The sequence below is a fragment of the Oncorhynchus keta genome, unplaced genomic scaffold (genome assembly GCF_023373465.1).
Source record: "Oncorhynchus keta strain PuntledgeMale-10-30-2019 unplaced genomic scaffold, Oket_V2 Un_scaffold_5439_pilon_pilon, whole genome shotgun sequence".
Lineage (NCBI taxonomy): Eukaryota > Metazoa > Chordata > Actinopteri > Salmoniformes > Salmonidae > Oncorhynchus > Oncorhynchus keta.
In genome coordinates this window covers 131,518-159,395 of record NW_026290959.1, presented here as the reverse complement: position 1 = coordinate 159,395, position 27,878 = coordinate 131,518, and the positions used below count along the sequence as shown (strand labels likewise).

At 44.6% G+C, this 27,878-nt stretch overlaps 1 protein-coding gene and 1 long non-coding RNA gene across 9 annotated transcripts in view; one reads left to right on the top strand and one right to left on the bottom strand.

The window, feature by feature from the left end:
• The window catches only part of LOC127929122 (serine/threonine-protein kinase 24-like), a 75,982-nt gene that overhangs the window by 16,490 nt on the left and 31,614 nt on the right, over positions 1-27,878 (top strand). For all 5 annotated transcript variants that reach the window (XM_052516659.1, XM_052516658.1, XM_052516657.1 and 2 more), the window contains exons 4-5: positions 2,976-3,032; positions 6,987-7,095. In XM_052516659.1, the coding sequence (XP_052372619.1) occupies positions 2,976-3,032; positions 6,987-7,095 (166 nt within the window). The remainder of the gene's footprint in view (positions 1-2,975; positions 3,033-6,986; positions 7,096-27,878) is intronic.
• Positions 139-2,403, bottom strand: LOC127929123 (uncharacterized). Of its 4 annotated transcripts, none has more exons than XR_008133290.1 (4): positions 2,366-2,403; positions 1,012-1,091; positions 502-581; positions 139-407 (listed from the first exon to the last, which is right to left on the bottom strand). It is a non-coding gene; the product is annotated as an uncharacterized LOC127929123 (long non-coding RNA). The 4 variants fall into 4 exon arrangements; XR_008133288.1 differs by lacking the exon at positions 2,366-2,403 and adding an exon at positions 2,131-2,200; XR_008133291.1 differs by lacking the exon at positions 2,366-2,403 and adding an exon at positions 1,883-1,920.

Here is a 27,878-nt window from a genome sequence, read left to right as displayed (position 1 = left end):
ACCACTGTCCCATAACCCCCCTGTTGTCCCACTGAACCTCTATACCACTGTCCCATAAACCCCTCTGCTGTCCCACTGAACCACTGTCCCATAAACCCCCCTGTTGTCCCACTGAACCACTGTCCCATAACCCCCTGTTGTCCCACTGAACCACTGTCCCATAAACCCCCCTGTTGTCCCACTGAACCTCTATACCACTGTCCCATAAACCCCCCTGTTGTCCCACTGAACCTCTATACCACTGTCCCATAAACCCCCCTGTTGTCCCACTGAACCTCTATACCACTGTCCCATAAACCCCCCTGTTGTCCCACTGAACCTCTATACCACTGTCCCATAAACCCCCCTGTTGTCCCACTGAACCTCTATACCACTGTCCCATAAACCCCCCTGTTGTCCCACTGAACCTCTATACCACTGTCCCATAAACCCCCTGTTGTCCCACTGAACCTCTATACCACTGTCCCATAAACCCCCTGTTGTCCCACTGAACCTCTATACCACTGTCCCATAAACCCCCCTGTTGTCCCACTGAACCTCTATACCACTGTCCCATAAACCCCCCTGTTGTCCCACTGAACCTCTATACCACTGTCCCATAAACCCCCCTGTTGTCCCACTGAACCACTGTCCCATAACCCCCCTGTTGTCCCACTGAACCTCTATACCACTGTCCCATAAACCCCCTGTTGTCCCACTGAACCACTGTCCCATAAACCCCCTGTTGTCCCACTGAACCACTGTCCCATAAACCCCCCTGTTGTCCCACTGAACCACTGTCCCATAAACCCCCCTGTTGTCCCATTGAACCTCTATACCACTGTCCCATAACCCCCCTGTTGTCCCACTGAACCTCTATACCACTGTCCCATAAACCCCCTGTTGTCCCACTGAACCACTGTCCCATAAACCCCCCTGTTGTCCCACTGAACCACTGTCCCATAAACCCCCTGTTGTCCCACTGAACCTCTATACCACTGTCCCATAAACCCCTCTGCTGTCCCACTGAACCTCTATACCACTGTCCCATAAACCCCCCTGTTGTCCCACTGAACCACTGTCCCATAAACCCCCCTGTTGTCCCACTGAACCTCTATAGCACTGTCCCATAAACCCCCCTGTTGTCCCACTGAACCACTGTCCCATAAACCCCCCTGTTGTCCCACTGAACCACTGTCCCATAAACCCCCCTGTTGTCCCACTGAACCTCTATACCACTGTCCCATAAACCCCCCTGTTGTCCCACTGAACCTCTATACCACTGTCCCATAAACCCCCTGTTGTCCCACTGAACCACTGTCCCATAAACCCCCTGTTGTCCCACTGAACCACTGTCCCATAAACCCCCTGTTGTCCCACTGAACCACTGTCCCATAACCCCCCTGTTGTCCCACTGAACCTCTATACCACTGTCCCATAAACCCCCTCTGCTGTCCCACTGAACCACTGTCCCATAAACCCCCTGCTGTCCCACTGAACCTCTATACCACTGTCCCATAAACCCCCCTGTTGTCCCACTGAACCACTGTCCCATAAACCCCCCTGTTGTCCCACTGAACCTCTATACCACTGTCCCATAAACCCCCCTGTTGTCCCACTGAACCACTGTCCCATAAACCCCCTGTTGTCCCACTGAACCACTGTCCCATAAACCCCCTGTTGTCCCACTGAACCCACTGTCCCATAAACCCCTCTGCTGTCCCACTGTCCCATAAACCCCCCCCTGTTGTCCCACTGAACCACTGTCCCATAAACCCCCTGTTGTCCCACTGAACCTGTCCTAAACCCCCTGTTGTCCCACTGAACCACTGTCCCATAAACCCCTGTTGTCCCACTGAACCTCTATACCACTGTCCCATAAACCCCTGTTGTCCCACTGAACCTCTATACCACTGTCCCATAAACCCCCCTGTTGTCCCACTGAACCACTGTCCCATAAACCCCCTGTTGTCCCACTGAACCACTGTCCCATAAACCCCCTGTTGTCCCACTGAACCTCTATACCACTGTCCCATAAACCCCCTGTTGTCCCACTGAACCCCCACTGTTGTCCCCCTGTTGTCCCACTGAACCTCTATACCACTGTTGTCCCTGAACCACTGTCCCAAACCCCCTGTTGTCCCACTGAACCTCTATACCACTGTCCCATAAACCCCCCTGTTGTCCCACTGAACCTCTATACCACTGTCCCATAAACCCCCTGTTGTCCCACTGAACCACTGTCCCATAAACCCCCCTGTTGTCCCACTGAACCTCTACCACTGTCCCATAAACCCCCTGTTGTCCCACTGAACCACTGTCCCATAAACCCCCCTGTTGTCCCACTGAACCACTGTCCCATAAACCCCCTGTTGTCCCACTGAACCTCTATACCACTGTCCCATAAACCCCCCTGTTGTCCCACTGAACCACTGTCCCATAAACCCCCCTGTTGTCCCACTGAACCACTGTCCCATAAACCCCCCTGTTGTCCCACTGAACCTCTATACCACTGTCTCATAAACCCCCCTGTTGTCCCATAAACCCCCCTGTTGTCCCATAAACCCCCCTGCTGTCCCATAAACCCCCCTGCTGTCCCATAAACCCCCCTGTTGTCCCATAAACCCCCCTGGTGAAGGCTTTTCCAGGTTGTTCTCTAAACATACTATACTTCAGCGAAGTGTCCTCTTTTCTGGCCTCGATACTTAACAGTTAGAGCCACTAGATAGAAGAACCGAAGGGAAAGTGCTACTCCCCTGCAGACATCTGGCCCACGGGCTGATATTTAGGACCATCGTCATGTTAGTAGGAAGAGATTTAACATCATTTTAATCTCACTTCCCACTTCTCTCTATTTAATCCCAAATGAAACCAGGATAAAAGACTCCTGACTCCCACCAGACAGAGCTTCTCAGGGCATCTTATTGCTTCAGATTTGGAGGAACCAGCCCTGTTCTAACAGGGCCTCTGTAACTGGCTTCTCTTGTCTGCTTCAGGAGGCCAAGCTGTGGATCATTATGGAGTATCTAGGGGGAGGCTCGGCATTAGATCTGGTGAGTGATGTTACCAGTAGTCGGACGATATGTGGACGTTGTGTTAGCTAACGGTTGTGTGAGTTGTCCTAGCTAACAGGGGCGGTTGTGTGAGTTGTGCTAGCTAACAGGGGCGGTTGTGTGAGTTATCCTAGCTAACAGGGGTGGTTGTGTGAGTTGTCCTAGCTAACAGGGGTGATTGTGTGAGTTGTGCTAGCTAACAGGGGTGGTTGTGTGAGTTGTGCTAGCTAACAGGGGCGGTTGTGTGAGTTATCCTAGCTAACAGGGACGGTTGTGTGAGTTATCCTAGCTAACAGGGGCGGTTGTGTGAGTTATCCTAGCTAACAGGGGCGGTTGTGTGAGTTATCCTAGCTAACAGGGGCGGTTGTGTGAGTTGTGCTAGCTAACAGGGGTGGTTGTGTGAGTTGTGCTAGCTAACAGGGGCGGTTGTGTGAGTTGTGCTAGCTAACAGAGGCGGTTGTGTGAGTTGTGCTAGCTAACAGGGGTGGTTGTGTGAGTTGTGCTAGCTAACAGGGGTGGTTGTGTGAGTTATCCTAGCTAACAGGGACGGTTGTGTGAGTTGTGCTAGCTAACAGGGGCGGTTGTGTGAGTTGTCCTAGCTAACAGGGGCGGTTGTGTGAGTTGTGCTAGCTAACAGGGGCGGTTGTGTGAGTTATCCTAGCTAACAGGGGCGGTTGTGTGAGTTATCCTAGCTAACAGGGACGGTTGTGTGAGTTATCCTAGCTAACAGGGGCGGTTGTGTGAGTTATCCTAGCTAACAGGGACGGTTGTGTGAGTTGTGCTAGCTAACAGGGGCGGTTGTGTGAGTTGTCCTAGCTAACAGGGGAGGTTGTGTGAGTTGTGCTAGCTAACAGGGGCGGTTGTGTGAGTTGTCCTAGCTAACAGGGGCGGTTGTGTGAGTTGTCCTAGCTAACAGGGGTGGTTGTGTGAGTTATCCTAGCTAACAGGGGTGGTTGTGTGAGTTGTCCTAGCTAACAGGGGTGGTTGTGTGAGTTGTCCTAGCTAACAGGGGCGGTTGTGTGAGTTGTGCTAGCTAACAGGGGCGGTTGTGTGAGTTGTCCTAGCTAACAGGGGTGATTGTGTGAGTTGTGCTAGCTAACAGGGGTGGTTGTGTGAGTTGTCCTAGCTAACAGGGGCGGTTGTGTGAGTTGTGCTAGCTAACGGGTGGTTGTGTGAGTTATCCTAGCTAACAGGGGAGGTTGTGTGAGTTGTGCTAGCTAACAGGGGCGGTTGTGTGAGTTGTCCTAGCTAACAGGGGCGGTTGTGTGAGTTGTCCTAGCTAACAGGGGTGGTTGTGTGAGTTGTCCTAGCTAACAGGGGCGGTTGTGTGAGTTATCCTAGCTAACAGGGGCGGTTGTGTGAGTTGTCCTAGCTAACAGGGGTGATTGTGTGAGTTGTGCTAGCTAACAGGGGTGGTTGTGTGAGTTATCCTAGCTAACAGGGGTGATTGTGTGAGTTATCCTAGCTAACAGGGGCGGTTGTGTGAGTTATCCTAGCTAACAGGGGTGGTTGTGTGAGTTGTGCTAGCTAACAGGGGCGGTTGTGTGAGTTGTGCTAGCTAACAGGGGTGATTGTGTGAGTTGTCCTAGCTAACAGGGGCGGTTGTGTGAGTTGTCCTAGCTAACAGGGGTGGTTGTGTGAGTTGTGCTAGCTAACAGGGGTGGTTGTGTGAGTTATCCTAGCTAACAGGGCGGTTGTGTGAGTTGTCCTAGCTAACAGGGGTGATTGTGTGAGTTATCCTAGCTAACAGGGGTGATTGTGTGAGTTGTGCTAGCTAACAGGGGTGGTTGTGTGAGTTGTCCTAGCTAACAGGGGCGGTTGTGTGAGTTATCCTAGCTAACAGGGGTGGTTGTGTGAGTTGTGCTAGCTAACAGGGAGGTTGTGTGAGTTGTCCTAGCTAACAGGGGTGGTTGTGTGAGTTGTCCTAGCTAACAGGTTGTGTGAGTTGTGCTAGCTAACAGGTTGTGTGAGTTGTGCTAGCTAACAGGTTGTGTGAGTTGTCCTAGCTAACAGGTTGTGTGAGTTGTGCTAGCTAACAGGGGTGGTTGTGTGAGTTGTGCTAGCTAACGGGTGGTTGTGTGAGTTATCCTAGCTAACAGGGCGGTTGTGTGAGTTGTGCTAGCTAACAGGGGTGGTTGTGTGAGTTGTGCTAGCTAACGGGTGGTTGTGTGAGTTATCCTAGCTAACAGGGGTGATTGTGTGAGTTATCCTAGCTAACAGGGGTGGTTGTGTGAGTTGTGCTAGCTAACAGGGGCGGTTGTGTGAGTTATCCTAGCTAACAGAGGCGGTTGTGTGAGTTGTCCTAGCTAACAGGGGTGATTGTGTGAGTTATCCTAGCTAACAGGGGTGGTTGTGTGAGTTGTGCTAGCTAACAGGGGTGATTGTGTGAGTTGTCCTAGCTAACAGGGGCGGTTGTGTGAGTTATCCTAGCTAACAGGGGTGGTTGTGTGAGTTGTGCTAGCTAACAGGGGAGGTTGTGTGAGTTGTCCTAGCTAACAGGGGCGGTTGTGTGAGTTATCCTAGCTAACAGGGGCGGTTGTGTGAGTTATCCTAGCTAACAGGGGCGGTTGTGTGAGTTGTCCTAGCTAACAGGGCGGTTGTGTGAGTTGTGCTAGCTAACAGGGGCGGTTGTGTGAGTTGTGCTAGCTAACAGGGGTGGTTGTGTGAGTTGTCCTAGCTAACAGGGGCGGTTGTGTGAGTTGTGCTAGCTAACAGGGGTGGTTGTGTGAGTTGTGCTAGCTAACAGGGGCGGTTGTGTGAGTTGTGCTAGCTAACAGGGGTGGTTGTGTGAGTTGTGCTAGCTAACAGAGGCGGTTGTGTGAGTTGTGCTAGCTAACAGGGGTGGTTGTGTGAGTTGTCCTAGCTAACAGGGGTGATTGTGTGAGTTGTGCTAGCTAACAGGGGCGGTTGTGTGAGTTGTCCTAGCTAACAGAGGCGGTTGTGTGAGTTGTGCTAGCTAACAGGGGTGGTTGTGTGAGTTGTCCTAGCTAACAGGGGTGGTTGTGTGAGTTGTCCTAGCTAACAGGTTGTGTGAGTTGTGCTAGCTAACAGGTTGTGTGAGTTGTGCTAGCTAACAGGTTGTGTGAGTTGTCCTAGCTAACAGGTTGTGTGAGTTGTGCTAGCTAACAGGGGTGGTTGTGTGAGTTGTGCTAGCTAACGGGTGGTTGTGTGAGTTATCCTAGCTAACAGGGGCGGTTGTGTGAGTTGTGCTAGCTAACAGGGGTGGTTGTGTGAGTTGTGCTAGCTAACGGGTGGTTGTGTGAGTTGTCCTAGCTAACAGGGGCGGTTGTGTGAGTTGTCCTAGCTAACAGGGGCGGTTGTGTGAGTTATCCTAGCTAACAGGGGTGATTGTGTGAGTTATCCTAGCTAACAGGGGCGGTTGTGTGAGTTATCCTAGCTAACAGGGGTGATTGTGTGAGTTGTCCTAGCTAACAGGGGCGGTTGTGTGAGTTATCCTAGCTAACAGGGGCGGTTGTGTGAGTTGTGCTAGCTAACAGGGGTGATTGTGTGAGTTATCCTAGCTAACAGGGGTGGTTGTGTGAGTTGTCCTAGCTAACAGGGGCGGTTGTGTGAGTTGTCCTAGCTAACAGGGGCGGTTGTGTGAATTGTCCTAGCTAACAGGGGTGGTTGTGTGAGTTATCCTAGCTAACAGGGGCGGTTGTGTGAGTTATCCTAGCTAACAGGGGCGGTTGTGTGAGTTGTGCTAGCTAACAGGGGTGATTGTGTGAGTTATCCTAGCTAACAGGGGTGGTTGTGTGAGTTATCCTAGCTAACAGAGGCGGTTGTTTGAGTTGTCCTAGCTAACAGGGGTGATTGTGTGAGTTGTGCTAGCTAACAGGGGCGGTTGTGTGAGTTATCCTAGCTAACAGAGGCGGTTGTGTGAGTTGTGCTAGCTAACAGGGGCGGTTGTGTGAGTTGTCCTAGCTAACAGAGGCGGTTGTGTGGTTTTTCCAGTTGGAGCCGGGGTTGCTGGATGAGACTCAGATCGCCACCATCCTCAGAGAGATTCTGAAGGGTCTGGAATACCTCCACTCAGAGAAGAAGATACACAGAGACATCAAAGGTACTAGCAAGCATGGATACCAGTAGGGGCTAACCTAGCTAGCATGGATACCAGTAGGGGCTAACCTAGCTAGCATGGATACCAGTATGGGCTAACCTAGCTAGCATGGATACCAGTAGGGGCTAACCTAGCTAGCATGGATACCAGTATGGGCTAACCTAGCTAGCATGGATACCAGTAGGGGCTAACCTAGCTAGCATGGATACCAGTAGGGGCTAACCTAGCTAGCATGGATACCAGTATGGGCTAACCTAACTAGCATGGATACCAGTAGGGGCTAACCTAGCTAGCATGGATACCAGTAGGGGCTAACCTAGCATGGATACCAGTAGGGGCTAGCATGGGTACCAGTAGGGGCTACCTAACTAGCATGGATACCAGTAGGGGCTACCTAGCATGGATACCAGTAGGGGCTAACCTAGCTAGCATGGGTACCAGTAGGGGCTACCGAGCTAGCATGGGTACCAGTAGGGGCTAACCTAGCATGGATACCAGTAGGGGCTAACCTAGCTAGCATGGATACCAGTAGGGGCTAACCTAGCATGGATACCAGTAGGGGCTAACCTAGCTAGCATGGGTACCAGTAGGGGCTACCTAGCTAGCATGGATACCAGTAGGGGCTAACCGAGCTAGCATGGGTACCAGTATGGGCTAACCTAGCTAGCATGGATACCAGTAGGGGCTAACCTAGCTAGCATGGATACCAGTATGGGCTAACCTAGCTAGCATGGATACCAGTAGGGGCTAACCTAGCTAGCATGGATACCAGTAGGGGCTAACCTAGCTAGCATGGATACCAGTATGGGCTAACCTAACTAGCATGGATACCAGTAGGGGCTAACCTAGCTAGCATGGATACCAGTAGGGGCTAACCTAGCTAGCATGGATACCAGTAGGGGCTAGCATGGGTACCAGTAGGGGCTACCTAGCTAGCATGGATACCAGTAGGGGCTACCTAGCATGGATACCAGTAGGGGCTAACCTAGCTGGGTACCAGCATGGGTACCAGTAGGGGCTAACCTAGCTAGCATGGGTACCAGTAGGGGCTAACCTAGCATGGATACCAGTAGGGGCTAACCTAGCTAGCATGGATACCAGTAGGGGCTAACCTAGCATGGATACCAGTAGGGGCTAACCTAGCTAGCATGGGTACCAGTAGGGGCTACCTAGCTAGCATGGATACCAGTAGGGGCTAACCGAGCTAGCATGGGTACCAGTAGGGGCTAACCTAGCTAGCATGGGTACCAGTATGGGCTAACCTAGCTAGCATGGATACCAGTAGGGGCTAACCTAGCTAGCATGGATACCAGTAGGGGCTAATCTAGCTAGCATGGATACTAGTAGGGGCTAACCTAGCTAGCATGGATACCAGTAGGGACTAACCTAGCTAGGGATAATAGAAGGATACCAGTAGGGGGACAACCTAACCTACTTCAGTGGATACCAGGGATAGTAGGTGCTAACCTAGCTAGCATGGGTACCAGTAGGGGGTTAATGTAGAAGGTACAGACATCAACAGTACTGACAGGGTTAATGTAGAAGGTACAGAGACATCAACAGTAGACAGGGTTAATGTAGAAGGTACAGACATCAACAGCTAGGGTTATGGGTACCAGTAGGGGCTAACCTAGCTAGCATGGGTACAGTACTGACAGGGTTAATGTAGAAGGTACAGAGACATCAGCTGACAGGGTTATGGATACCAGTAATGGAAGGTACAGAGACATCAACAGTACTGACAGGGTAATGCATGGACATCAACCAGTACTGACAGGGTTAATGTAGAAGCATGGATACTAGTAGGGGCTAACATCAGCTAGCATGGGTTAATGTAGGGACAGAACCTCAACTAACATGGTTAATGTAGAAGGTACAGAACCAACAACTGACAGGGATAATAGTAGGGTACAGAACATCAACTACTGACAGGGATACTATGTAGAAGGTACAGAACATCAACAGTAACAGGGTTACTAGTAGGTACAGAACACTAGTACTGACAGGGTTCATACTAGTAGGACATAACCTAACTAACAGGGTTACTAGTAGGTGCATCAACAGGGATACTAGTAGGTGCTAAATGTAGGGTACATACTAGTAGGGGCTAACAGGGATACTAGTAGGGGCTACACAGGGATACTAATGTAGGTACATAGATCAACAGTACTGACAGGGTTAATGTAGAAGGTACAGAGACATCAACAGTACTGACAGGGTTAATGAGAAGGTACAGGGTTAATGTAGAGGTACATGGACAAACAGTACTGACAGGGGTAATGTAGAAGGTACAGAGACATCAACAGTACTGACAGGGTTAATGTAGAAGGTACAGAGACATCAACAGTACTGACAGGGTTAATGTAGTAGGTACAGAGACATCAACAGTACTGACAGGGTTAATGTAGAAGGTACAGAGACATCACAGAGACATCAACAGTACTGACAGGGTTAATGTAGAAGGTACAGAGACATCAACAGTACTGACAGGGTTAATGTAGAAGGTACAGAGACATCAACAGTACTGACAGGGTTAATGTAGAAGGTACAGAGACATCAACAGTACTGACAGGGTTAATGTAGAAGGTACAGAGACATCAACAGTACTGACAGGGTTAATGTAGAAGGTACAGAGACATCAACAGTACTGACAGGGTTAATGTAGAAGGTACAGAGACATCAACAGTACTGACAGGGTTAATGTAGAAGGTACAGAGACATCAACAGTACTGACAGGGTTAATGTAGAAGGTACAGAGACATCAACAGTACTGACAGGGTTAATGTAGAAGGTACAGAGACATCAACAGTACTGACAGGGTTAATGTAGAAGGTACAGAGACATCAACAGTACTGACAGGGTTCATGTAGAAGGTACAGAGACATCAACAGTACTGACAGGGTTAATGTAGAAGGTACAGAGACATCAACAGTACAGGGTTAATGTAGAAGGTACAGAGACATCAACAGTACTGACAGGGTTAATGTAGAAGGTACAGAGACATCAACAGTACTGACAGGGTTAATGTAGAAGGTACAGAGACATCAACAGTACTGACAGGGTTAATGTAGAAGGTACAACAGTACTGACAGGGTTAATGTAGAAGGTACAGAGACATCAACAGTACTGACAGGGTTAATGTAGAAGGTACAGAGACATCAACAGTACTGACAGGGTTAATGTAGAAGGTACAGAGACATCAACAGTACTGACAGGGTTAATGTAGAAGGTACAGAGACATCAACAGTACTGACAGGGTTAATGTAGAAGGTACAGAGACATCAACAGTACTGACAGGGTTAATGTAGAAGGTACAGAGACATCAACAGTACAGGGTTAATGTAGAAGGTACAGGACATCAACAGTACTGACAGGGTTAATGTAGAAGGTACATACTGACAGACATCAACAGTACTGACAGGGTTAATGTAGAAGGTACAGAGACATCAACAGTACTGACAATGGGTTACATCAACAGTACTGACAGGGTTAATGTAGAAGGTACAGAGACATCAACAGTACTGACAGGGTTAATGTAGAAGGTACAGAGACATCAACAGTACTGACAGGGTTAATGTAGAAGGTACATGGACATCAACAGTACTGACAGGGTTAATGTAGAAGGTACAGAGACATCAACAGTACTGACAGGGTTAATGTAGAAGGTACAGAGACATCAACAGTACTGACAGGGTTAATGTAGAAGGTACAGAGACATCAACAGTACTGACAGGGTTAATGTAGAAGGTACAGAGACATCAACAGTACTGACAGGGTTAATGTAGAAGGTACAGAGACATCAACAGTACTGACAGGGTTAATGTAGAAGGTAATGTAGAGACATCAACAGTACTGACAGGGTTAATGTAGAAGGTACAGGACATCAACAGTACTGACAGGGTTAATGTAGAAGGTACAGAGACATCAACAGTACTGACAGGGTTAATGTAGAAGGTACAGAGACATCACAGTACTGACAGAATGTAGAAGGTACATGGACATCAACAGTACTGACAGGGTTAATGTAGAAGGTACAGAGACATCAACAGTACTGACAGGGTTAATGTAGAAGGTACAGAGACATCAACAGTACTGACAGGGTTAATGTAGAAGGTACAGGACATCAACAGTTGACATGTAGAAGGTACAGAGACATCAACAGTACTGACAGGGTTAATGTAGAAGGTACAGAGACATCAACAGTACTGACAGGGTTAATGTAGAAGGTACAGAGACATCAACAGTACTGACAGGGTTAACAGAGACATCAACAGTACTGACAGGGTTAATGTAGAAGGTACAGAGACATCAACAGTACTGACAGGGTTAATGTAGAAGGTACAGAGACATCAACAGTACTGACAGGGTTAATGTAGAAGGTACAGAGACATCAACAGTACTGACAGGGTTAATGTAGAAGGTACAGAGACATCAACAGTACTGACAGGGTTAATGTAGAAGGTACAGAGACATCAACAGTACTGAAGGTTAATGTAGAAGGTACAGAGACATCAACAGTACTGACAGGGTTAATGTAGAAGGTACAGAGACATCAACAGTACTGACAGGGTTAATGTAGAAGGTAGGTACAGAGACATCAACATCAACAGTACTGACAGGGTTAATGTAGAAGGTACAGAGACATCAACAGTACTGACAGGGTTAATGTAGAAGGTACAGAGACATCAACAGGGTTAATGTAGAAGGTACAGAGACATCAACAGTACTGACAGGGTTAATGTAGAAGGTACAGAGACATCAACAGTACTGACAGGGTTAATGTAGAAGGTACAGACACATCAACAGTACTGACAGGGTTAATGTTAGAAGGTACAGAGACATCAACAGTACTGACAGGGTTAATGTAGAAGGTACAGAGACATCAACAGTCACTGACAGGGTTAATGTAGAAGGTACAGAGACAACAGTCTGACAGGGTTAATGTAGAAGGTACAGAGACATCAACAGTACTGACAGGGTTAATGTAGAAGGTACATGAGACATCAACAGTACTGACAGGGTTAATGTAGAAGGTACAGGACATCAACAGTACTGACAGGGTTAATGTAGAAGGTACAGAGACATCAACAGTACTGACAGGGTTAATGTAGAAGGTACATGGACATCAACAGTACTGACAGGGTTAATGTAGAAGGTACATGGACATCAACAGTACTGACAGGGTTAATGTAGAAGGTACAGAGACATCAACAGTACTTAATGACAGGGTACTGAATGTAGAAGGTACAGAGACATCAACAGTACTGACAGGGTTAATGTAGAAGGTACAGACATCAACAGTACTGACAGGGTTAATGTAGAAGGTACAGAGACATCAACAGTACTGACAGGGTTAATGTAGAAGGTACAGAGACATCAACAGTACTGACAGGGTTAATGTAGAAGAGACATCACAGTACTGACAGGGTTAATGTAGAAGGTACAACATCAACAATACTGACAGGGTTAATGTAGAAGGTACAGAGACATCAACAGTACTGACAGGGTTAATGTAGAAGGTACAGAGACATTAATGTAGAAGGTACAACATCAGCAGTACTGACAGGGTTAATGTAGAGACATCAACAGGACAGGGTTAATGTAGAAGGTACAGAGACATCAACAGTACTGACAGGGTTAATGTAGAAGGTACAGAGACATCAACAGTACTGACAGGGTTAATGTAGAAGGTACAGAGACATCAACAGTACTGACAGGGTTAATGTAGAACAGGTAACAGTAGACAGGGTTAATGTAGAAGGTACAACATCAACAGTACTGACAGGGTTAATGTAGAAGGTACAGAGACATCAACAGTAACAGGGTTAATGTAGAAGGTACAGAGACATCAACAGTACTGACAGGGTTAATGTAGAAGGTACAGAGACATCAACAGTACTGACAGGGTTAATGTAGAAGGTACAGAGACATCAACAGTACTGACAGGGTTAATGTAGAAGGTACAGAGACATCAACAGTACTGACAGGGTTAATGTAGAAGGTACAGAGACATCAACAGTACTGACAGGGTTAATGTAGAAGGTACAGAGACATCAACAGTACTGACAGGGTTAATGTAGAAGGTACAGAGACATCAACAGTACTGACAGGGTTAATGTAGAAGGTACAGAGACATCAACAGTACTGACAGGGTTAATGTAGAAGGTACAGAGACATCAACAGTACTGACAGGGTTAATGTACAGAGACATCAACAGTACTGACAGGGTTAATGTAGAAGGTACAGAGACATCAACAGTACTGACAGGGTTAATGTAGAAGGTACAGAGACATCAACAGTACTGACAGGGTTAATGTAGAAGGTACAGAGACATCAACAGTACTGACAGGGTTAATGTAGAAGGTACAGAGACATCAACAGTACTGACAGGGTTAATGTAGAAGGTACATCAACAGTACTGACAGGGTTAATGTAGAAGGTACAGAGACATCAACAGTACTGACAGGGTTAATGTAGAAGGTACAGAGACATCAACAGTACTGACAGGGTTAATGTAGAAGGTACAGAGACATCAACAGTACTGACAGGGTTAATGTAGAAGGTACAGAGACATCAACAGTACTGACAGGGTTAATGTAGAAGGTACAGAGACATCAACAGTACTGACAGGGTTAATGTAGAAGGTACATCAACAGTACTGACAGGGTTAATGTAGAAGGTACAGAGACATCAACAGTACTGACAGGGTTAATGTAGAAGGTACAGAGACATCAACAGTACTGACAGGGTTAATGTAGAAGGTACAGAGACATCAACAGTACTGACAGGGTTAATGTAGAAGGTACAGAGACATCAACAGTACTGACAGGGTTAATGTAGAAGGTACAGAGACATCAACAGTACTGACAGGGTTAATGTAGAAGGTACAGAGACATCAACAGTACTGACAGGGTTAATGTAGAAGGTACAGAGACATCAACAGTACTGACAGGGTTAATGTAGAAGGTACAGAGACATCAACAGTACTGACAGGGTCAACAGTACTGACAGGGTTAATGTAGAAGTTAATGTACAGAGACATCAACAGTACTGACAGGGTTAATGTAGAAGGTACAGAGACATCAACAGTACTGACAGGGTTAATGTAGAAGGTACATGGACATCAACAGACATCAACAGTACTGACAGGGTTAATGTAGAAGGTACAGAGACATCAACAGACATTAATGTAGAAGGTACAACATCAACAGTACTGACAGGGTTAATGTAGAAGGTACAGAGACATCAACAGTACTGACAGGGTTAATGTAGAAGGTACATGGACATCAACAGTACTGACAGGGTTAATGTAGAAGGTACAGAGACATCAACAGTACTGACAGGGTTAATGTAGAAGGTACAGAGACATCAACAGTACTGACAGGGTTAATGTAGAAGGTACAGAGACATCAACAGTACTGACAGGGTTAATGTAGAAGGTACAGAGACATCAACAGTACTGACAGGGTTAATGTAGAAGGTACAGAGACATCAACAGTACTGACAGGGTTAATGTAGAAGGTACAGAGACATCAACAGTACTGACAGGGTTAATGTAGAAGGTACATGGACATCAACAGTACTGACAGGGTTAATGTAGAAGGTACAGAGACATCAACAGTACTGACAGGGTTAATGTAGAAGGTACAGAGACATCAACAGTACTGACAGGGTTAATGTAGAAGGTACATGGACATCAACAGTACTGACAGGGTTAATGTAGAAGGTACAGAGACATCAACAGTACTGACAGGGTTAATGTAGAAGGTACAGAGACATCAACTGACAGTACTGACTGAGGGTTAATGTAGAAGGTACAGAGTACTGACAGGGTTAATGTAGAAGGTACAACAGTACTGACAGGGTTAATGTAGAAGGTACAGAGACATCAACAGTACTGACAGGGTTAATGTAGAAGGTACAGAGACATCAACAGTACTGACAGGGTTAATGAGACATCAACAGACTGACAGGGTTACAGAGACATCAACAGTACTGACAGGGTTAATGTAGAAGGTACAGAGACATCAACAGTACTGACAGGGTTAATGTAGAAGGTACAGAGACATCAACAGTACTGACAGGGTTAATGTAGAAGGTACAGAGACATCAACAGTACTGACAGGGTTAATGTAGAAGGTACAGAGACATCAACAGTACTGACAGGGTTAATGTAGAAGGTACAGAGACATCAACAGTACTGACAGGGTTAATGTAGAAGGTACAGAGACATCAACAGTACTGACAGGGTTAATGTAGAAGGTACAGAGACATCAACAGTACTGACAGGGTTAATGTAGAAGGTACAGAGACATCAACAGTACTGACAGGGTTAATGTAGAAGGTACAGAGACATCAACAGTACTGACAGGGTTAATGTAGAAGGTACAGAGACATCAACAGTACTGACAGGGTTAATGTAGAAGGTACAGAGACATCAACAGTACTGACAGGGTTAATGTAGAAGGTACAGAGACATCAACAGTACTGACAGGGTTAATGTAGAAGGTACAGAGACATCAACAGTACTGACAGGGTTAATGTAGAAGGTACAGAGACATCAACAGTACTGACAGGGTTAATGTAGAAGGTACAGAGACATCAACAGTATCTGACAGGGTTAATGTAGAAGGTACAGAGACATCAACAGTACTGACAGGGTTAATGTAGAAGGTACAGAGACATCAACAGTACTGACAGGGTTAATGTAGAAGGTACAGAGACATCAACAGTACTGACAGGGTTAATGTAGAAGGTACAGAGACATCAACAGTACTGACAGGGTTAATCAACAGTAGAAGGTTACAGAGACATCAACAGTACTGACAGGGTTAATGTAGAAGGTACAGAGACATCAACAGTACTGACAGGGTTAATGTAGAAGGTACAGAGACATCAACAGTACTGACAGGGTTAATGTAGAAGGTACAGAGACATCAACAGTACTGACAGGGTTAATGTAGAAGGTACAGAGACATCAACAGTACTGACAGGGTTAATGTAGAAGGTACAGAGACATCAACAGTACTGACAGGGTTAATGTAGAAGGTACAGAGACATCAACAGTACTGACAGGGTTAATGTAGAAGGTACAGAGACATCAACAGTACTGACAGGGTTAATGTAGAAGGTACAGAGACATCAACAGTACTGACAGGGTTAATGTAGAAGGTACAGAGACATCAACTGACAGGGTTAATGTAGAAGGTACAGAGACATCAACAGTACTGACAGGGTTAATGAGACATCAACAGTAAGGTACAGAGACATCAACAGTACTGACAGGGTTAATGTAGAAGGTACAGAGACATCAACAGTACTGACAGGGTTAATGTAGAAGGTACAGAGACATCAACAGTACTGACAGGGTTAATGTAGAAGGTACATACTGAGACATCAACAGTACTGACAGGGTTAATGTAGAAGGTACAGAGACATCAACAGTACTGACAGGGTTAATGTAGAAGGTACAGAGACATCAACAGTACTGACAGGGTTAATGTAGAAGGTACAGACATCAACAGTACTGACAGGGTTAATGTAGAAGGTACAGAGACATCAACAGTACTGACAGGGTTAATGTAGAAGGTACAGAGACATCAACAGTACTGACAGGGTTAATGTAGAAGGTACAGAGACATCAACAGTACTGACAGGGTTAATGTAGAAGGTACAGAGACATCAACAGTACTGACAGGGTTAATGTAGAAGGTACAGAGACATCAACAGTACTGACAGGGTTAATGTAGAAGGTACAACAACAGTACTGACAGGGTTAATGTAGAAGGTACAGAGACATCAACAGTACTGACAGGGTTAATGTAGAAGGTACAGAGACATCAACAGTACTGACAGGGTTAATGTAGAAGGTACAGAGACATCAACAGTACTGACAGGGTTAATGTAGAAGGTACAGAGACATCAACAGTACTGACAGGGTTAATGTAGAAGGTACAGAGACATCAACAGTACTGACAGGGTTAATGTAGAAGGTACAGAGACATCAACAGTACTGACAGGGTTAATGTAGAAGGTACAGGACATCAACAGTACTGACAGGGTTAATGTAGAAGGTACAGAGACATCAACAGTACTGACAGGGTTAATGTAGAAGGTACAGAGACATCAACAGTACTGACAGGGTTAATGTAGAAGGTACAGAGACATCAACAGTACTGACAGGGTTAATGTAGAAGGTACAGAGACATCAACAGTACTGACAGGGTTAATGTACAGAGACATCAACAGGTAATGTAGGTACAGAGACATCAACAGTACTGACAGGGTTCATGTAGAAGGTACAGAGACATCAACAGTACTGACAGGGTTAATGTAGAAGGTACAGAGACATCAACAGTACTGACAGGGTTAATGTAGAAGGTACAGAGACATCAACAGTACTGACAGGGTTAATGTAGAAGGTACAGAGACATCAACAGTACTGACAGGGTTAATGTAGAAGGTACATGGACATCAACAGTACTGACAGGGTTAATGTAGAAGGTACAGAGACATCAACAGTACTGACAGGGTTAATGTAGAAGGTACAGAGACATCAACAGTACTGACAGGGTTAATGTAGAAGGTACATGGACATCAACAGTACTGACAGGGTTAATGTAGAAGGTACAGAGACATCAACAGTACTGACAGGGTTAATGTAGAAGGTACAGGACATCAACAGTACTGACAGGGTTAATGTAGGTAGGTACAGAGACATCAACAGTACTGACAGGGTTAATGTAGAAGGTACAGAGACATCAACAGTACTGACAGGGTTAATGTAGAAGGTACAGAGACATCAACAGTACTGACAGGGTTAATGTAGAAGGTACAGAGACATCAACAGTACTGACAGGGTTAATGTGAAGGTACAGAGACATCACAGTACTGACAGGGTTAATGTAGAAGGTACAGAGACATCAACAGTACTGACAGGGTTAATGTAGAAGAGTACAGAGACATCAACAGTACTGACAGGGTTAATGTAGAAGGTACAGAGACATCAACAGTACTGACAGGGTTAATGTAGAAGGTACAGAGACATCAACAGTACTGACAGGGTTAATGTAGAAGGTACAGAGACATCAACAGTACTGACAGGGTTAATGTAGAAGGTACAGAGACATCAACAGTACTGACAGGGTTAATGTAGAAGGTACAGAGACATCAACAGTACTGACAGGGTTAATGTAGAAGGTACAGAGACATCAACAGTACTGACAGGGTTAATGTAGAAGGTACATGGACATCAACAGTACTGACAGGGTTAATGTAGAAGGTACATGGACATCAACAGTACTGACAGGGTTAATGTAGAAGGTACAGAGACATCAACAGTACTGACATTAATGTAGAAGGTACATGGACATCAACAGTACTGACAGGGTTAATGTAGAAGGTACATGGACATCAACAGTACTGACAGGGTTAATGTAGAAGGTACAGAGACATCAACAGTACTGACAGGGTTAATGTAGAAGGTACAGAGACATCAACAGTACTGACAGGGTTAATGTAGAAGGTACAGAGACATCAACAGTACTGACAGGGTTAATGTAGAAGGTACAGGTCAACAGTACTGACAGGGTTAATGTAGAAGGTACAGAGACATCAATACTGACAGGGTTAATGTAGAAGGTACAGAGACATCAACAGTACTGACAGGGTTAATGTAGTAGGTACAGACACATCAACAGTACTGACAGGGTTAATGTAGAAGGTACAGAGACATCAACAGTACTGACAGGGTTAATGTAGAAGGTACAGAGACATCAACAGTACTGACAGGGTTAATGTAGAAGGTACAGAGACATCAACAGTACTGACAGAGTTAATGTAGAAGGTACAGAGACATCAACAGTACTGACAGGGTTAATGTAGAAGGTACAGAGACATCAACAGTACTGACAGGGTTAATGTAGAAGGTACAGAGACATCAACAGTACTGACAGGGTTAATGTAGAAGGTACAGAGACATCAACAGTACTGACAGGGTTAATGTAGAAGGTACAGAGACATCAACAGTACTGACAGGGTTAATGTAGAAGGTACAGAGACATCAACAGTACTGACAGGGTTAATGTAGAAGGTGTACAGAGACATCAACAGTACTGACAGGGTTAATGTAGAAGGTACAGAGATATCAACAGTACTGACAGGGTTAATGTAGAAGGTACAGAGTACTGACAGGGTTAATGTAGAAGGTACAGAGACATCAACAGTACTGACAGGGTTAATGTAGAAGGTACAGAGACATCAACAGTACTGACAGGGTTAATGTAGAAGGTACAGAGACATCAACAGTACTGACAGGGTTAATGTAGAAGGTACAGAGACATCAACAGTACTGACAGGGTTAATGTAGAAGGTACAGAGACATCAACAGTACTGACAGGGTTAATGTAGAAGGTACAGAGACATCAACAGTACTGACAGGGTTAATGTAGAAGGTACAGAGACATCAACAGTACTGACAGGGTTAATGTAGAAGGTACAGAGACATCAACAGTACTGACAGGGTTAATGTAGAAGGTACAGAGACATCAACAGTACTGACAGGGTTAATGTAGAAGGTACAGAGACATCAACAGTACTGACAGGGTTAATGACAGGGTACAGAGACATCAATACTGACAGGGTAATGAAGGTACAGAGACATCAACAGTACTGACAGGGTTAATGTAGAAGGTACAGAGACATCAACAGTACTGACAGGGTTAATGTAGAAGGTACAGAGACATCAACAGTACTGACAGGGTTAATGTAGAAGGTACAGAGACATCAACAGTACTGACAGGGTTAATGTAGAAGGTACAGAGACATCAACAGTACTGACAGGGTTAATGTAGAAGGTACAGAGACATCAACAGTACTGACAGGGTTAATGTAGAATGTACAGAGACATCAACAGTACTGACAGGGTTAATGTAGAAGGTACAGAGATATCAACAGTACTGACAGGGTTAATGTAGAAGGTACAGAGACATCAACAGTACTGACAGGGTTAATGTAGAAGGTACAGAGACATCAACAGTACTGACAGAGAAATCAACAGTACTGACAGGGTTAATGTAGAAGGTACAGAGATATCAACAGTACTGACAGGGTTAATGTAGAAGGTACAGTATCAACAGTACTGACAGGGTTAATGTAGAAGGTACAGAGACATCAACAGTACTGACAGGGTTAATGTAGAAGGTACAGAGACATCAACAGTACTGACAGGGTTAATGTAGAAGGTACAGAGACATCAACAGTACTGACAGGGTTAATGTAGATTGTACAGAGACATCAACAGTACTGACAGGGTTAATGTAGAAGGTACAGAGACATCAACAGAGACATCAACAGACATTAATGTAGAAGGTACAAGACATCAACAGTACTGACAGGGTTAATGTAGAAGGTACAGAGACATCAACAGTACTGACAGGGTTAATGTAGAAGGTACAGAGACATCAACAGTACTGACAGGGTTAATGTAGAAGGTACAGACATCAACAGTACTGACAGGGTTAATGTAGAAGGTACAGAGACATCAACAGTACTGACAGGGTTAATGTTAATGTAGAAGGTACAGAGACATCAACAGTACTGACAGGGTTAATGTAGAAGGTACAGAGACATCAACAGTACTGACAGGGTTTCATGTAGAAGGTACAGAGACATCAACAGTACTGACAGGGTTCATGTAGAAGGTACAGAGACATCAACAGTACTGACAGGGTTAATGTAGAAGGTACAGAGACATCAACAGTACTGACAGGGTTAATGTAGAAGGTACAGAGACATCATCACAGGGTTAATGTAGAAGGTACAGAGACATCACTGACAGGGTTAATGTAGAAGGTACAGAGACATCAACAGTACTGACAGGGTTAATGTAGAAGGTACAGAGACATCAACAGTACTGACAGGGTTAATGTAGAAGGTACAGAGACATCAACAGTACTGACAGGGTTAATGTAGAAGGTACAGAGACATCAACAGTACTGACAGGGTTAATGTAGATTTGTACAGAGACATCAGAAGTACTGACAGGGTTAATGTAGAAGGTACAGAGACATCAACAGTACTGACAGGGTTAATGTAGAAGGTACAGAGACATCAACAGTACTGACAGGGTAGAAGGTACAGAGACATCAACAGTACTGACAGGGTTAATGTAGAAGGTACAGAGACATCAACAGTACTGACAGGGTTAATGTAGAAGGTACAGAGACATCAACAGAACTGACAGGGTTAATGTAGAAGGTACAGAGACATCAACAGTACTGACAGGGTTAATGTAGAAGGTACAGAGACATCAACAGTACTGACAGGGTTAATGTAGAAGGTACAGAGACATCAACAGTACTGACAGGGTTAATGTAGAAGGTACAGAGACATCAACAGTACTGACAGGGTTAATGTAAAGGTACAGAGATATCAACAGTACTGACAGGGTTAATGTAGAAGGTACAGAGACATCAACAGTACTGACAGGGTTAATGTAGAAGGTACAGAGACATCAACAGTACTGACAGGGTTAATGTAGAAGGTACAGAGACATCAACAGTACTGACAGGGTTAATGTAGAAGGTACAGAGACATCAACAGTACTGACAGGGTTAATGTAGAAGGTACAGAGACATCAACAGTACTGACAGGGTTAATGTAGAAGGTACAGAGACATCAACAGTACTGACAGGGTTAATGTAGAAGGTACAGAGACATCAACAGTACTGACAGGGTTAATGTAGAAGGTACAGAGACATCAACAGTACTGACAGGGTTAATGTAGAAGGTACAGAGACATCAACAGTACTGACAGGGTTAATGTAGAAGGTACAGAGACATCAACAGTACTGACAGGGTTAATGTAGAAGGTACAGAGACATCAACAGTGACAGGGTTAATGTAGAAAGGTACAGAGACATCAACAGTACTGACAGGGTTAATGTAGAAGGTACAGTACTGACAGAGACATCAACAGTACTGACAGGGTTAATGTAGAAGGTACAGAGACATCAACAGTACTGACAGGGTTAATGTAGAAGGTACAGAGACATCAAACAGTACTGACAGGGTTAATGTAGAAGGTACAGAGACATCAACAGTACTGACAGGGTTAATGTAGAAGGTACAGACATCAACAGTACTGACAGGGTTAATGTAGAAGGTACATGGACATCAACAGACATTAATGTAGAAGGTACAGACATCAACAGTACTGACAGGGTTAATGTAGAAGGTACATGGACATCAACAGTACTGACAGGGTTAATGTAGAAGGTACAGAGACATCAACAGTACTGACAGGGTTAATGTAGAAGGTACAGACATCAACAGACATCAACATCAACAGTACTGACAGGGTTAATGTAGAACATCAACAGTACTGACAGGGTTAAGAGGTACATCATCACAGTACTGACAGGGTTAATGTAGAAGGTACAGAGACATCAACAGTACTGACAGGGTTAATGTAGAAGGTACAGGACATCACAGTACTGACAGGGTTAATGTAGAAGGTACATGGACATCAACAGTACTGACAGGGTTAATGTAGAAGGTACAGAGACATCAACAGTACTGACAGGGTTAATGTAGAAGGTACAGAGACATCAACAGTACTGACAGGGTTAATGTAGAAGGTACAGAACATCAACAGTACTGACAGGGTTAATGTAGAAGGTACAGAGACATCAACAGTACTGACAGGGTTAATGTAGAAGGTACAGAGACATCAACAGTACTGACAGGGTTAATGTAGAAGGTACAGAGACATCAACAGTACTGACAGGGTTAATGTAGAAGGTACAGAGACATCAACAGTACTGACAGGGTTAATGTAGAAGGTACAGAGACATCAACAGTACTGACAGGGTTAATGTAGAAGGTACAGAGACATCAACAGTACTGACAGGGTTAATGTAGAAGGTACAGAGACATCAACAGTACTGACAGGGTTAATGTAGAAGGTACAGAGACATCAACAGTACTGACAGGGTTAATGTAGAAGGTACAGAGACATCAACAGTACTGACAGGGTTAATGTAGAAGGTACAGAGACATCAACAGTACTGACAGGGTTAATGTAGAAGGTACAGGACATCAACAGTACTGACAGGGTTAATGTAGAAGGTACAGAGACATCAACAGTACTGACAGGGTTAATGTAGAAGGTACAGAGACATCAACAGTACTGACAGGGTTAATGTAGAAGGTACAGAGACATCAACAGTACTGACAGGGTTAATGTAGAAGGTACAGAGACATCAACAGTACTGACAGGGTTAATGTAGAAGGTACAGAGACATCAACAGTACTGACAGGGTTAATGTAGAAGGTACAGAGACATCAACAGTACTGACAGGGTTAATGTAGAAGGTACAGAGACATCAACAGTACTGACAGGGTTAATGTAGAAGGTACAGAGACATCAACAGTACTGACAGGGTTAATGTAGAAGGTACAGAGACATCAACAGTACTGACAGGGTTAATGTAGAAGGTACAGAGACATCAACAGTACTGACAGGGTTAATGTAGAACAGGACATCAACAGTACTGACAGGGTTAATGTAGAAGGTACATCATCAACAGTACTGACAGGGTTAATGTAGAAGGTACAGAGACATCAACAGTACTGACAGGGTTAATGTAGAAGGTACAGAGACATCAACAGTACTGACAGGGTTAATGTAGAAGGTACATCAACAGTACTGACAGGGGTTAATGTAGAAGGTACAGAGGGTTAATGTAGAAGGTACAGAGACATCAACAGTACTGACAGGGTTAATGTAGAAGGTACAGAGACATCAACAGTACTGACAGGGTTAATGTAGAAGGTACAGAGACATCAACAGTACTGACAGGGTTAATGTAGAAGGTACAGAGACATCAACAGTACTGACAGGGTTAATGTAGAAGGTACAGAGACATCAACAGTACTGACAGGGTTAATGTAGAAGGTACAGAGACATCAACAGTACTGACAGGGTTAATGTAGAAGGTACAGAGACATCAACAGTACTGACAGGGTTAATGTAGAAGGTACAGAGACATCAACAGTACTGACAGGGTTAATGTAGAAGGTACAGAGACATCAACAGTACTGACAGGGTTAATGTAGAAGGTACAGAGACATCAACAGTACTGACAGGGTTAATGTAGAAGGTACAGAGACATCAACAGTACTGACAGGGTTAATGTAGAATGGTACAGAGACATCAACAGTACTGACAGGGTTAATGTAGAAGGTACAGAGACATCAACAGTACTGACAGGGTTAATGTAGAAGGTACAGAGACATCAACAGTAGACAGGGTTAATGTAGAAGGTACAGAGACATCAACAGTACTGACAGGGTTAATGTAGAAGGTACAGGACATCAACAGTACTGACAGGGTTAATGTAGAAGGTACATGGACATCAACAGTACTGACAGGGTTAATGTAGAAGGTACAGAGACATCAACAGTACTGACAGGGTTAATGTAGAAGGTACAGAGACATCAGGTACTGACAGGGTTAATGTAGAAGGTACAGAGACATCAACAGTACTGACAGGGTTAATGTAGAAGGTACAGAGACATCAACAGTACTGACAGGGTTAATGTAGAACAGAGACATCAACAGTACTGACAGGGTTAATGTAGAAGGTACAGAGACATCAACAGTACTGACAGGGTTAATGTAGAAGGTACAGAGACATCAACAGTACTGACAGGGTTAATGTAGAAAGGTACAGAGACATCAACAGTACTGACAGGGTTAATGTAGAAGGTACAGAGACATCAACAGTACTGACAGGGTTAATGTAGAAGGTACAGAGACATCAACAGTACTGACAGGGTTAATGTAGAAGGTACAGAGACATCAACAGTACTGACAGGGTTAATGTAGAAGGTACAGAGACATCAACAGTACTGACAGGGTTAATGTAGAAGGTACAGAGACATCAACAGTACTGACAGGGTTAATGTAGAAGGTACAGAGACATCATACTGACAGGGTTAATGTAGAAGGTACAGAGACATCACAGTACTGACAGGGTTAATGTAGAAGGTACAGAGACATCAACAGTACTGACAGGGTTAATGTAGAAGGTACAGAGACATCAACAGTACTGACAGGGTTAATGTAGAAGGTACAGAGACATCAACAGTACTGACAATGTAGGGTTAATACTGACAGGGTTAATGTAAAGGTACAGAGACATCAACAGTACTGACAGGGTTAATGTAGAAGGTACAGAGACATCAACAGTACTGACAGGGTTAATGTAGAAGGTACAGAGACATCAACAGTACTGACAGGGTTAATGTAGAAGGTACAGAGACATCAACAGTACTGACAGGGTTAATGTAGAAGGTACAGAGACATCAACAGTACTGACAGGGTTAATGTAGAAGGTACAGGGTTAATGTAGAAGGTACAGAGACATCAACAGTACTGACAGGGTTAATGTAGAAGGTACAGAGACATCAACAGTACTGACAGGGTTAATGTAGAAGGTACAGAGACATCAACAGTACTGACAGGGTTAATGTAGAAGGTACAGTAGACATTAATGTAGAAGTACAAGACATCAACAGTACTGACAGGGTTAATGTAGAAGGTACAGAGACATCAACAGTACTGACAGGGTTAATGTAGAAGGTACAGAGACATCAACAGTACATAGACATGACTGAGGGTTAATGTAGAAGGTACAGAGACATCAACAGTACTGACAGGTTAATGTAGAAGGTACAGAGACATCAACAGTACTGACAGGGTTAATGTAGAAGGTACAGACACATCAACAGTACTGACAGGGTTAATGGTACAGAGACATCAACAGTACTGACAGGGTTAATGTAGAAGGTACAGAGACATCAACAGTACTGACAGGGTTAATGTAGAAGGTACAGAGACATCAACAGTACTGACAGGGTTAATGTAGAAGGTACAGAGACATCAACAGTACTGACAGGGTTAATGTAGAAGGTACAGAGACATCAACAGTACTGACAGGGTTAATGTAGAAGGTACAGACATCAGACATCATGGACATCAACAGTACTGACAGGGTTAATGTAGAAGGTACAGAGACATCAACAGTACTGACAGGGTTAATGTAGAAGGTACAGAGACATCAGTACTGACAGGGTTAATGTAGAAGGTACAGAGACATCAACAGTACTGACAGGGTTAATGTAGGTACAGAGACATCAACAGTACTGACAGGGTTAATGTAGAAGGTACAGAGACATCAACAGTACTGACAGGGTTAATGTAGAAGAGACATCAACAGTAGACATCAACAGTACTGACAGGGTTAATGTAGAAGGTACAGAGACATCAACAGTACTGACAGGGTTAATGTAGAAGGTACAGAGACATCAACAGTACTGACAGGGTTAATGTAGAAGGTACAGAGACATCAACAGTACTGACAGGGTTAATGTAGAAGGTACAGAGACATCAACAGTACTGACAGGGTTAATGTAGAAGGTACAGAGATATCAACAGTACTGACAGGGTTAATGTAGAAGGTACAGAGATATCAACAGTACTGACAGGGTTAATGTAGAAGGTACAGAGACATCAACAGTACTGACAGGGTTAATGTAGAAGGTACAGAGACATCAACAGTACTGACAGGGTTAATGTAGAAGGTACAGAGACATCAACAGTACTGACAGGGTTAATGTAGAAGGTACAGAGACATCAACAGTACTGACAGGGTTAATGTAGAAGGTACAGAGACATCAACAGTACTGACAGGGTTAATGTAGAAGGTACAGAGACATCAACAGTACTGACAGGGTTAATGTAGAAGGTACAGAGACATCAACAGTACTGACAGGGTTAATGTAGAAGGTACAGAGACATCAACAGTACTGACAGGGTTAATGTAGAAGGTACAGAGACATCAACAGTACTGACAGGGTTAATGTAGAAGGTACAGAGACATCAACAGTACTGACAGGGTTAATGTAGAAGGTACAGAGACATCAACAGTACTGACAGGGTTAATGTAGAAGGTACAGAGACATCAACAGTACTGACAGGGTTAATGTAGAAGGTACAGAGACATCAACAGTACTGACAGGGTTAATGTAGAAGGTACAGAGACATCAACAGTACTGACAGGGTTAATGTAGAAGGTACAGGACATCAACAGTACTGACAGGGTTAATGTAGAAGGTACAGAGACATCAACAGTACTGACAGGGTTAATGTAGAAGGTACAGAGACATCAACAGTACTGACAGGGTTAATGTAGAAGGTACAGAGACATCAACAGTACTGACAGGGTTAATGTAGAAGGTACAGAGACATCAACAGTACTGACAGGGTTAATGTAGAAGGTACATGGACATCAACAGTACTGACAGGGTTAATGTAGAAGGAGACATCACAGAGACATCAACAGTACTGACAGGGTTAATGTAGAAGGTACAGAGACATCAACAGTACTGACAGGGTTAATGTAGAAGGTACAGAGACATCAACAGTACTGACAGGGTTAATGTAGAAGGTACAGGACATCAACAGTACTGACAGGGTTAATGTAGAAGGTACAGAGACATCAACAGTACTGACAGGGTTAATGTAGAAGGTACAGAGACATCAACAGTACTGACAGGGTTAATGTAGAAGGTACAGAGACATCAACAGTACTGACAGGGTTAATGTAGAAGGTACAGAGACATCAACAGTACTGACAGGGTTAATGTAGAAGGTACAGAGACATCAACAGTACTGACAGGGTTAATGTAGAAGGTACAGAGACATCAACAGTACTGACAGG